This window comes from Cherax quadricarinatus, chromosome 50, assembly GCF_038502225.1.
Source record: "Cherax quadricarinatus isolate ZL_2023a chromosome 50, ASM3850222v1, whole genome shotgun sequence".
Taxonomy (NCBI): Eukaryota; Metazoa; Arthropoda; class Malacostraca; order Decapoda; family Parastacidae; genus Cherax; species Cherax quadricarinatus.
Window position 1 is genome coordinate 1,967,927 of NC_091341.1, and position 13,661 is coordinate 1,981,587.

The 13,661-nt window shown below is 39.7% G+C and overlaps 1 protein-coding gene across 11 annotated transcripts in view; it reads right to left on the bottom strand.

Annotated features, from left to right (window-relative positions):
- Positions 1–2,120: 2,120 nt before the first annotated feature.
- The window catches only part of Zfrp8 (Zinc finger protein RP-8), a 419,773-nt gene continuing 408,232 nt past the window's right edge, over positions 2,121–13,661 (bottom strand). For 10 of the 11 annotated variants that reach the window (XM_070095399.1, XM_070095396.1, XM_070095405.1 and 7 more), the window contains one exon: positions 2,121–2,600. In XM_070095399.1, coding sequence (XP_069951500.1) covers positions 2,406–2,600 — 195 coding nt within the window. In that variant the 3' untranslated portion in view covers positions 2,121–2,405. The remainder of the gene's footprint in view (positions 2,601–13,661) is intronic. The other variant, XM_070095395.1, reaches the window with a different exon arrangement.

Sequence of the window (13,661 nt, forward strand, 5' to 3'; positions counted from 1 at the left end):
GTGAAGCTTGGGTGGTAAATGCAGCAGCGAGGAGACGGTTGGAGGCAGTGGAGATGTCCTGTTTAAAGGCAATGTGTGGTGTAAATATTATGCAGAAAATTCGGAGTGTGGAAATTAGGAGAAGGTGTGGAGTTAATAAAAGTATTAGTCAGAGGGCAGAAGAGGGGTTGTTGAGGTGGTTTGGTCATTTAGAGAGAATGGATCAAAGTAGAATGACATGGAAAGCATATAAATCTATAGGGGAAGGAAGGCGGGGTAGGGGTCGTCCTCGAAAGGGTTGGAGAGAGGGGGTAAAGGAGGTTTTGTGGGTAAGGGGCTTGGACTTCCAGCAAGCGTGCGTGAGCGTGTTAGATAGGAGTGAATGGAGACGAATGGTACTTGGGACCTGACGATCTGTTGGAGTGTGAGCAGGGTAATATTTAGTGAAGGGATTCAGGGAAACCGGTTATTTTCATATAGTCGGACTAGAGTCCTGGAAATGGGAAGTACAATGCCTGCACTTTAAAGGAGGGGTTTGGGATATTGGCAGTTTGGAGGGATATGTTGTGTATCTTTATGTGTGTATGCTTCTAGACTGTTGTATTCTGAGCACCTCTGCAAAAACAGTGATAATGTGCGAGTGTGGTGAAAGTGTTGAATGATGATGAAAGTATTTTCTTTCTTTTTTTGGGTCACCCTGCCTCGGTGGGAGACGGCCGACTTGTTGAAAAAAAAAAAACTTGCCGCAAAGACCCATTCTTCCATATCTAGGCCAAAATTTACTACTAAACTAATTTGAGAGAGTTGATGTCATGACAAAACTACGTGAAGGACCCTGGCTTCAATGATGTAGTTCTACGTGACCGCCACTGAAAGGGTTAATGAAAACTTTTATATTAAGTTTATGGTTGTTACCCAATCTCTGCCAGCCAAACAAGAGCTCTTTATACATGATTAACCCCTCAAGGGAGGGTTACTTGATGTTAGTGAAGAGTTCTTGCTCCAAAGAATTGAACCTTCCTTGGACTGAACCTAATTTCCTCCCATTCTCAAGCATTGTATAACCCCTATGGATTTAGTGCATTTTCCTTAAATGTATTGTTACACTTTTGGGAATGCTAAACAGGGGTCATGCAGCACTTAAGGAAATAGAGATTTTCAGATTCAATCCAAATAATGGGAGGGCAGGTCTAATTCCTTGGACTAAGAGCCCCTCACTAGCATCATTATTATATGCAAAAACTGAACATACAAAATGCTTTTTATAATTAATTCTTAAGAAAATGGATAAGCATATTTGTTTCAAAATGCAAGTGTTATAAGTGTGAAACACTAAGTCAGAGACCTTCCATATTAAGACTATAATTTAAATGCATATGTGGTGTCTCAAATATAAATATGTAGTTAAAATACAAGTTAATGAGCAATGTAATGTATAATACAAATGCAGCCCTTTTAGTATGAATGTGCTCAGGATGTATTGAAAAGACAGCAATTTGAAGTTTAATATTAACAAAACTGACTCATGACCCTTCAAGAGTGGTGCTTTGACAGCAGTAAAGAGTACTCGATCCAAAAAACAAACTACCCACCCTTTCCTTGGATCAAATTCAAATGCCACCCATTTCCCAAGGTGCTGTATAACCCCTACTGATTTAGAGCTCTGATGAAATAAATAATACCTTTAGCTGTGAATGCAATCCCTCAAGTATAACATCAAAAGAATAATTTTTGTACTTAAATACTACATGTTAGAAATACTATAAAAAAAAATTTTTTTAGATCAAATATCACTCAAAAGGAAGCACCTTTCATACATATATTTCAGCATTACCTTACCACCACAAAGTGGTCAAAAGTTGTACTGTCAAAAATCTCTTTAATTTTCACCTTTAAAAAATGAGTCTTTCATTTTGAGTGTTTCAGCATTTTTTCTTTTATGTAATGAGCTGCATTTTGCAGTCTGTTCATAAGTCTATTTTAAAATTGTAAATATTTATTTTTTTACACATTACAAAGCCTTATAAAACCTCCTGTAGACCTCACTTGTATAAGTTACAAAGGTATTTTAGGTTTTATTTGGAAATGCTTTGTTCAGATTATGGTAAATTATTCTGAAAGGTTTTAGCAATAAAAAAAAATTGTACTTTAGATATTTAACCAAAGATATTCATATGTGATTTTAATATTAAATAAAATGACTTTAGCTACAACCAATTAGAAGCTCCTTCAAACATTCCATATTGTCTTTCCTGAAATGACAAATCATACATTTCATGTGTTAAAACATTTAGTGGTTATAAATTATAATATACACAATATGCTCTACAGATGATGGCTATTATAAAATTTTCAAAAATTAAATAAACTTAATTTTATTCACCTTTTCTACTGATACTGTCACTAAGTAAAACTGTGCAAGCTTCTTAACTTGCTGCAGCACATGGGTGATTCTTCATAACTTGAGAAATAGGTGAGTAGTCTTGTTTATATGCTAGTTCTTCTATATAATTTCTGTCTTGTTGACAGCTCTCCTTGCATGAATACACTAGTACAGTGCCCCAGTCAATACTCTTGCCAGGGTTATCTACCTTCAAATGCACTAACAACTGTGGCATCACCTGGTAACACAAAATAGGAAAAATTATCCAAATGTATCATTCACCAAATGACTCGAGTAACAAGAATGAGTGGATTAAAAAAAAAAAAAGATGGGGGGGGGGGGGGCCTACAAAACATGGAAAAAATACATATCCTAGTACAGGTTGACTATCACTAATCCAGCATCACTGGGACCTGTAGGATACCAGATTACAGAGTGGTTAAGTTAGAATCCACTTAACTGAACAGCGATATTTATGCATTGGCGAGCTGTATAGCCCTTATGGTTTAGCACTTCCTTTTGATAATATGTATTGGCGATTTCACCCACTTTATGCCCATTCCATTATTCCAGTCTACCAAACTTGGCTGTTTTGCTAGTATACCTTCTATTCTGTCAATTGAGAACAAGAAATTGCCCATTTACCTATCTGAACTACCCAATGAAGTGGCCAGAAATTGGTAATTTGGCCAATTCTACACAAATTTCAAGAGATGCCAATTTCAAAATACAGTCCAGAATAAATGCAGACATTCCTGGAACCAAAAGAACATTTTCTCTGTTCATTAGTCACATCTCCAGGCCCCTCTTATATTACGCTTGCTTTCCATTCTGAATTCTTATTCACACAAAATAAGATTTACTGTTATGCAGACAAGTGCATTATTGTAATAACTGTATACATGTCAACCCATTTGTGATTGTGTATTAGACTGGCCAGTTGGACATGTGTTGGACTGTGACACCGTTTGTTTACTCTTGACCTTCAGCAAAAATTGAACATTTCCACTACTTTCAGCTAAATTTCAAGGTGCTTTCCATCAATCAAAATTGTACCTATTTCTGTAGTAAAACCATACGAAAATACGTACACCGCAAATTCGCTGTTTTACAACAAAAATACAGGCATAATTTCTTTTATCATTGTGCACTGCATGCTGCAGGTTTTTTTTTATATAGTGCACACTTATCACACAGACCTATTATCTCATATATAGGCCCAAATTTACCAGTCACAGCTTATCTGAGTGAGCTGAGCTCATGGCAACCGACAGTGGCTTCAAAGCCACCTTATCTTTTATGGACAATGTACAGTGCATGTGCTCTACACAACAAGAAGCATTTCTTTTATTCGTTGGAACCATGGCTAGGGCTAAAAGTGAGCAGATTATAACAAATGGAGAAAAAGAAATTGGAATGACATATCCAGCAAGCAGCGCCACCAAACAGTAATGGCAGGTTGATGTGGCGACCACGGAAATTTGAAATTATGCTAGCGGAAATTAGTGCCTTAACCCTTTGACTATCACGAGCCCCTTTCTGAAACTGTCATTCTATGTTGCAAAATTTTTGGGAAAAAAAAAAAAAATCTTATGAAATGATAAGAGAATCTTTGCCCGATGGTAATGACACCAAAAGTACGAAATTTGATCAACAACTCATGGAATTACACTCCTTCAAAATTAGTGGTCTCGGCGACATATACGCATCAGCGATTTCACAGACTTTGAGCCCTGTTTTTAGCCAATTCCGTTGTTCCAGTTGACCAAACTCGTAGCTATTTCTTTAGAACTATTTTTTCTATCATGAGTACAAGAAACCACCCATTTACTGATCTGAACTACCCAATAAAGTGGTCAGGAATTAGCAATTTGGCCAATTTCACGCAATTAAAAAAGATGCCAATTTCAAAACAGGGTCCAGAATAAACAATGTAGACATTCTTGGCACTAAAATAACATATCCTCTGTTCATTAGTAATGTCTCTAGGCCCCTCTTATATTATTATTGCTTTCTATTTTGATTTTTTATTCATACAAAAAATACAAAATTTACTCTTATGCAGACTACTGCATTATTGTAAAAATGGTATAAATAATATCAGTGCACTAGTGAAAGAATATTAGACTCCCCAGTTAACATGTATTGGATGTGTGGTGTGATTTGCTTACTCCTGAACATTGGTAAAAATCGAAAATTTCTGCTACTTTGAGCTCAATTTCAAGGTCGTTTTCATCGTGAAACTAATCAAAATCATCTCTATTTCTGTAATATGTTTTCCATTTTATCACGTGAGACCACGAAAACGAAAATACAACGATAAATACTATACGAAAATACACTTCAAAGTCAGCGTTTTAATCCAAAAAAAAACGGTCAGGTTTTTTTTTTCTCATTATGCACTGGGTGCTGCAGGATTTTTTTTATGTGGTGCACACTGACCACACAGACCCATTCTCTCACATGTGGGCCTACCAGCTTTCTCCTGCTTGATTTGAAGCTGCTAGAATTTATGCACATTAATACGTCTGAAACACTGGCTCGTAAGACATACATATATGACCAAAACAGTCAAAGGGTTAATACTGATGGAACTGGATTACTGATTGCCGGATTAGTGATGGCTGATCTGTAATACAAACGTTACTGTTTTTAACCCTTTCAGGGTCCGTGCCGTAGATCTATGGCTTTTCATTCAGGGTCCAAACCGTAGATCAACGCCATGAGCTCAGCTCACTCTGATAAGCTGTGAGCAGTAAATTTGGGCCTAGATACGAGAGAATATATCTATGTGGTATGTGTGCACCACATAAAACAAATCCTGCAGCACACAGTGCATAATGAGAGAAAAAACTGAGACCATAATTTTCGATTAAAACAGCGACTTTGCAGTGTTTTTTTTTTTTTTTTATGTTTTCTATAGTTGTATTTACAATTTCTTGGTCTCATTTAATAGAATGGAGGATATACTACAGAAATAGACATGATTTTGATTGGCTTAAGTACTGGAAATGGCTTGAAACTGAGCTCAAAGTAGCAGAAATGTTAAATTTTTGTCGATGTTTAAGAGTAAACAAATGACCTCACAAATCTAATACATGACAGCTGGTGGGTCTAATATACATTAACAAATGTGGTGATATTATTTATACAATTATTACAGTATTGCATAACAGTAAATCTTCTATTTTTTGGTTGGAATAAAAATTCATTATGTGAATAAAAAAATAAAAATGGAATTCATTTGTAAAGCTTGAAAATGTAACTAATGAACAGAGGAAATGTTAGTTTAGTGCCAGGAATGCCTGCATTGTTTATCCTGGACCCTATTTTGAAATTGGAATATTTTGAACTTTGCATTAAATTGGCCAAATTACCAATTTCCGGTCACTTTATTTTGTTGTTGATGCAGTTGATTTGGCGATTTCTTGTGCTCAATCGATAGAATAGAAGTAATACTAGTGAAATAGCTAAGAATTTGGTTGACTGGAATACTGTAATTGCCCTAAAATGGGAGTCAAAGTCGGCAAAATCCCCGTTCCGTAAATATCGCCAACACATCAAAATTCGCGAGAGCATAATTTCATCAAATTTCCATCAAATTTTGTACTTTTTGTTTTATTACCTTCAGAAAAAGATTCTCTACCATTTCATAAGAAAAAATAACAAAATTATTTTTTGAAAATTCTTGGACCCTGATGCACACTTTGAAATTTGGCCTCTGGACCCTGAAAGGGTTAAAGATCAATGTAACATTAAGCATCCCCCCTTTTCATTAAGAATTATTTTTGATTTAAGAAATGAAACCTAACTGCCTCCCATTCTCCATTAACCATTTGAGGGTCGACAGGCCCTCTCCGAAACTCGTTCTCAGGGTCGGCCAAATTTAAAAAAAAAAAAAAAAAAAATCTCTTATGAAAAGATAGAGAATTTTGTCCCGATCATAAGGACACCAAAAGTTTGAAATTTGATGGAAAACTTACGGAATTATGCTCTCGCGAAGTTAGCGGTCTCGGTGGTGTTTACACATCGGCGATTTTGCCCACTTTGAGCCCCCTTTTCGGCCAATTCCACTGTACTAGTCGACAAAAAACATGAATATTTCGCTAGAACTCCATTTTTTTCTATCAAATGGGTGCAAGAAACCACCCATTTATGAAATTCAACTATCCAGTACAGTGGTCAGAATTTAGCAATTTTACCAATTTCACACAAATTTCAAAAGATGCCAATTTCCAAATAGGGTCCAGAACAAACAAGAAAGACATTCCTGGCACTAAAATGACATTTCCTCTGGTCATTAGTCACGTCTCAAGGCCCCTCTTATATTCTTTTGCTTTCCACTTTGAATTTTTATTCTCAAAAAATATAAGATTTACTGTTATGCAGACTACTGCATTAGTGTAAAAAATGGTATAATATTATTGGCGCACTTGTGAAAGAATATTAGACTCACCAGTTGACGTGTATTGGACGCTTGGCACGATTTGTTTACTTTTGAAATTTGGTAAAAATCGAACATTTCTGCTAATTTGAGCTCAATTTCAAGGTACCTTTCATTGTAAATCCAGTCAAAATTATCTCAATTTCTGTAATATGTCTTCCATTCTATAAAATGAGACCAAGAAAACTAGAATACAACAATAAATACCATACGAAAATACAGTGCAAAGTCGCTGTTTTATTACAAAAAAGCGGTCAGTTTTTTTTCTCATTTTGCACTGTGTGCTGCAGGATTTTTTTTAGACTGTGCACACTGACCACATAGACCCATTCTTTCATATGAAGGCCTACCAGCTTTCTCCCACTAGATTTGAGGGCGCTAGAATTTAGGCGTACTAGTACGTCAAAAACCCTGGGTCGTAAGCCGTACTAGTACGTCCGAAACCCTCAAAGGGTTAAGTTAGAGGCTGTCATAATGAAAAGTGCTGTTCTACAAGATACAATACTTGCCCCTCAGCCTCATATCTGACAGATGTAAGCCATAGCATCATGTAGTCTTTTACAGATGATACTAGAATCTGCACAAGTATCATCCATTGAGGACGTTTTAAATCTCCAAGTGGATATAAACCAAGTTTTCCAATGGACCATGGAAAACAATATATTCAATGAGGTCAAATTCCAGTTACTGTTAGGTAAAACTTGAGGAAATAATAGCTACAATGGAGTATACGACAAAGTCTAACTACACAACAGAGCAAAGAACTAATGAGAAGGACCTGGGAGTGTTAATGTTAGAGCATCTCATCAAGGATCACAACAGTCTCATTGTTACATCCGCGAGGAAAATGATAGGGCAGATAATGAGAACTTTCAAGGGATGCCATGCCAATATTAATCCTCGAGGTCACTTGTTCTCTAGGCTGGAATACTGCTGTACACTAACAGCTCCATTCAAGGCAGGTGAAATTGTAGATCTAGAGATTGTGCAGAGAACCTACACTGCACATCTCAATTCACCTGAGCACTTTACCCCATTCACTGTCCAGACCCCCAAATCTGAAACTTGTCCACAATGTCCAAGAATTTTCAAAATAATTTTTTGTTATTTTTTCTCATGAAATGGTAGAGAATCTTTTTCTGAAACTAATAAAACAAAAAGTTCAAAATTTGATGGAAAACCTACAAAGTTACGCTTTTGTGAATTTTGCTGAATCAGCAATATTTACACATCGGCGATTTTGCCCACCGACTCCTATTTTAGGCTAATTAAATTTTTCAGTTGACCACATTCTTAGCTAATTCACTAGTATATCTTCCATTTTATAGATTGAGCACAAGAAATCGCCCATTCAACTATTTCAACTGCCCAATAAAGTGATCATTATTATAATCAAATAGAGCGCTAAACCAACAAGGGTCATGCAGCACTGCAGGGCAGAAAATAGTGCCAAGGCTATAAACAGCTAGGTGGAAAGGGGATTGGAGGTGAGGGAAGAAAAGGGTTGGGACACTAAGGGCTGTGTGTCAAAGTTCGCATAGTAAAGCAGTTGCTGACAAAAAGTAAAAAAGTGATCGTAAGTCAAAGGCAGGGCTGTCTCCAAAAAGGGAAGATAAGGCAAGAGCGGTAGGGTGGCAACGTCAACGGAGGTAAATCCTACAAGCTGCTGGTAAACTGGACAATCCACAGGTGAAGAACCAAAATAGGGACCTGACAAACCTCACAGAGAGGAATTGGGTGTCATTCCGTGAGACACCCATTGGTAAGGCGTGCATGGCCAATGCGAAGATGGGAGAGCGCAGTCTCCTAAGTACGCCAACGGTGGTAAGAGGGCCACAAACGTAAAAGAGGTTTAATAGAGTGCAATCTGTTATGGTCTATGTCTGACCACTGTTGTTGCCAACGGCCATAAAGACAGGCAGAGATGACTGTAAAATAGTCCCTAAACGGAATACCTCTATAGGAAACCAGAAGATCATGTACCGCTGACCATGCAGCAGCATCCGCCTATTCACTGCCCTGTGCATCAACGTGTCCAGGGATGCAACAGAAAACGAGGTCTTTGTTTTTGCTAGCCTCACAGTGCAACCAAAGTTGAATACGAAAGATCAATGGATGAGGGGAATCAAGTTGTTTAATGGCCTTTAAAGCACTGATGGAATCTGAAATTATCACAAACGCCAAAGAAGACATATATGTAATACAAAGAAGCACTACGAGGATGGCATACAACTCAGCAGTAAAAATACTAGCCGAGTCCAACAAATGACCCCAGACATCATCATCAGGGAACACCACCACAAACCTAACACCGTCAAAACATATAAAACCATCTGTATAAACAGCGATCGCATGTGCATGTGACCAGAAGTGATCAAGAAAAGAGAGAGAGAGAAGCAGCCGTAGGTAGGAGAGCTGTGGCACATGGCAGTAGGAGAGAACAGACACAAACCGTTGGAACCTCCCAAGGGAAAAGGGTAAAAGGCAGACGCTACATGAACATATAAGGGAGGCAACTGGAAAGAAGACCGGAGTGAGTGAAGACGAAGAGAAAATGGTTGTAATAAGCAGAGGCGCCAAACAAATAACAGCCTTCTACTAACATCTGAGACTAACCTATACATAGAAGGAACACAAAGGTAATAAAGAGTGGACAGAGTAACGAAGGCAATGAGCATCACGACGATCAGCTAAGGAAGGAACATTCACCTCAGCATAGAGGCTTTCAACAGGGGATGAACGAAAGGCACTTGGTCACTATAATCCAGCCTGGACAAGACTAGGGTAGAATGCAGACGGAGGAAAGTCTGGCGATCTGCTTAGCATGAACGATGCACAAGAATTTTAAGGAGATTCAGCTGACCATAGCAAGTTGTCTTCAAAGAGGAAATGTGAGGTTTCCATGTCAACCGGCGATCAAATGGAGGGCCAAGAAACTTAACCGCATCACATTCTGGGATATGTGAGCAGTGTAAATACAATGAAATATCTGGGACAAGAGGACATCTAGCGAAGGTAATGACATGGGTTTTCGCACTAGAAAATTTAAATCCACGAGAAGTGGCCCAATAGGAAACATGGTCAATCGCATCCTGAAGGGAGGCCGCTACCAGGCGACAGTCAGCGCCTGCGTAAGCTATAGCAAAGTCATCCACATAAAGTGACGACCAAATATGCGATGGAAGAATGGAAGGTAGATCATTTATAGCCAAGAGAAAAAGGGTAGTGCTAAGGACACAACTTTGTGGGACCCCCTCGGCCTGAACAACGTCTGAGGAAAGCGAGGCGCCAACACGGACATGAAAATATCTTTCAGATAAAAAAGCAGCTAGGAAGGTCGGTAGATTACCGTGTAGGCCTAAGGAGTGGGTCTGGGCTAAGATGTTATACCTCCAAGTGATGTCATATGCCTTCTCAAGATCAAAAAAGACTGCTAGGACAGTGTGTTTATTAGCAAAGGCATTTCGCATATACGTATCTAAGTGGTGCAAGGGGTCCAAAGTAGAGCGGCCCTTGTGAAAGCCATATTGGCAAGGAAAAAGACTAATGTGAGTCTCTAAATACCAATTGTACCATCACCTTGCAAACTACAACAATAGTGAGAGGTATCAAGTCCCAAAGTGCCTGGTTTGCAAAACGGAAGTACGTACAATGGCAGATTTCCATTGTTGAGGGAGAACCCCTCATGTCCAAACAAGATTGAAAAAGACTCCAAAGGACTGTAAGGGCTGTAGAATGCAGGATGCTGTAGCATATGGATATGAATATCATCAAGCCCAGATGCCAAAGACCGGCAAATGGAAAGTATGGACTCTAGCTCTAAGAGAGTAATAGGTACGCTACATCGCTCCATCCCATTAGAAGAGAAATTCAAGGGCAATTGCTCCCTGGCAGACTTAGAAGTGAGAAATGAGGGACAGAGGTGAAGCTCTTGGGAGACATGGACAAGATAGTTCCCGATTTCCATGGCAACCTCAAGAGGTTCTGCAACACTAACACCAGCAACCCGCAAAATGGTAGCTGGGTCCAGAGCGTCCTTGTCACACAACTTCCGTATCTTCTTCCAAACCGCATACGTAGGGGAAGTTGAGGTAACAGAAACGTAGTCCTGCCAACAAGTGCATTTAGCGTCACGTATGACGTGACCCTTGCTCGCTTAAAATCCAAAAGACAATCTGAGGTCTGATTATAACAGCCCCACACAGCATGTTTCAAACACATTGCACAGGCACACTCAGGAGACTACCAAGGTGCACATGTCTGAGTATGCCTGCCTGAGGTTTAAGGAATAGAATGTGACACTGCAGTCAATACTAAGGTCAAGAAAACTGGTGCACCAGCTCACCAATAGAGGACGAAGAAGAATCCTCACAAAAAGCGGTAAGGTGAGAGTACAATTCCCAATTCGCTCATCCAAATTGCCAATGGAGGCTACTAGGCGGTCAGGAATACGTAGTAGAAGTAAGAATAATAGGAAAGTAATTACTGTCATGCAAATCTGGGAGAACAGGCCAAGCATAATCAAGGGCAATTGACGAGGAACAGATGAAAGATCGATGTAAGAGAGAGATTGAATGTGAGAGTCAAAATAGGTGGGAGCACCCATATTTAAAAGATGAAGAGGATGAGTGAGAAGTCTCTCCAAATGATCACGAGTCACAGTGGAACCCTCCCCAAAGATGAGTGTTATAATCAACTAACAATAAGATGGGCAGTGGCAGAGAAGAGATCAAGACCACAACATCTGAGATATAGAATGCACAGGAAGGTTTGAGATACAGAGCAAACTGTATACCACCTGTGCAAATAAATACGGGCTGCAGTATAGTGCATCTGAGAACGAACAAAGACCTGTTGAAACAGTATACTCATGCACACACGAAGCGCACTTTCATTAAAAGTTTCATCAGGAAGGGATCAGAAGAATGTAACAGCACATACCCCGAAATGGGAGAGATAACTGCTGAACGAACTTTAGGCTCTTGTGACCCAACACATACTGGGGAAAACTGGGAAAGCAACACCTGGAGCTCTCCCCGATTACCCGAGGCCACAAATATTCCATTATAAGTAAGTCATTATTCACAAAGACAGATATGCTAACAATGAGAAGCGATAACATCTACAGGCTAGTAGGGTCAGTGAAGTCAATGTGTGGAGGCAGCGAAAAGTGTGTAAGCAAGGAGGAATTAGTATGCTGTAAAGGAAAAGATTGGTGCAAGGGTTGTGCATAAGGAGGCGCATTGGTGTCTATCAATGGTTTCGCCTCCACAACATAGATGGAGATAGCATCAAGTGCTTCAGTGGACAAGGAAGATGCTGATACCATGACTTCAGAGGCAGGTGAGGTAGAGCAAGTAGAGATCGGGGAGACCATGGAGGGATCCAAAGAGGTCCGAGAGGAGAAGGGAGTACGATCCTGGAGAGATGAGCGGGCAGGGACAGAAGAGTCCTGTGGTGGAAAAGAAGAGGAAGGGGACTGGGGAAGAAGTCTGGGGGGAAACAGGAGAAGAAGGGGATTACACAAGGAAGGGGGGTGAACCTCCACCTTTGTGTGAGAGTTAGAAAGAGGGTGAGAACTAGGCACCGAGGCCGAAAAGGAGAACTGTTGGGATATTGTAAGCACTGGAGGAATGCAAAGAGATTTTGGCTAAGGAGACAGGTTCAACTTTGCAGGTGAGAGGTGCGAAGAAGGTGCAGGTGTGCGAGGCCTCACCGACTGAAGCTAGCAGGCGAGCTGAAGAAGTAGAAGTAGGAAGAGGTAAGGAGGAGGTTTTAGAGAGTAAAACTGCAAAAGAATTAAAGACGGTGGTGACCCCAGAAGACATGGCACCAGAGGAGCTGGTAGGCAGGGAGACCATCAAGGTTGGAGGTCTCCTAGCTACTCGAAAATAAGTAACACGAGGAAGATTCCCCTGAAGGCGGAGCTGAGAGCCAGCCATAGCATAAATAAGGTCTTCGCTCTCCTTCAGACAATGGATTTCTCGTTCATTAAGATAGACCTGACATCAGTGGAAAAAAGAAGGATGAGTTTCATTGCAATTAAGACAAGTGGGGGAAGGAAAGACTGCAAGATGTATCGGCATGATCCATGGCACCGCAGACCAGGAACTCTGCCACAGACCTGCAGTATTTAGTGGGATGTCCAAAGCGCCAGCAATTTTGACACTGTTCGGGTGTAGGGACCACTTTACAGACCCCTAGGCAATGGCCCGCAATATCCACGGCAAAGGTTAAGCACGCGATGTTACTGGGAAAGTGCCTCCACCCGCGAGAGGGCAGGACATATATATCCACTCTGAGAATCGGAAGGTCCTGAAGGGCTAATTGCTCCAAAATATCATCACCACAAATCACATTGTACAAAGGTACGCGGTAAAAACCACTGTACCACTGCAAGAATTAAGAGTAGCGTGCCTGTGAACTGTGATAGGAACATTATCAATGGAAGTAAGATAGGAAAGATCATGAGCTTGTTCTACATTCTGAACTGTAACGATGCATGCACCGCTCTGAAGAGCATGAAAGTATATATTTTGGCCATGTCGCAAAAGAGCTTAACCAATGCTATGGTCTGAAAGATAATCAGTTGGAGAAGATGGTTACAGGGAAAAGAAGTTGGTCTACTGTATACAGTGGACCTTCCCTTTTCATCATTAATCCATTCCAGAGAGTCTGACGAAATGTGAAATTAACGAAAACTGAAACCATTTTCCCCATAAGAAATAATGTAAATCCAATTAATCCATTCCAGACTCCCAAAAGTATTAACAAAAAATTGTTTTTAGAGATTAAATATAAATTTACATACAGAAAAGAATGACAAATATATTATAAAGCACTAATAACATGTAT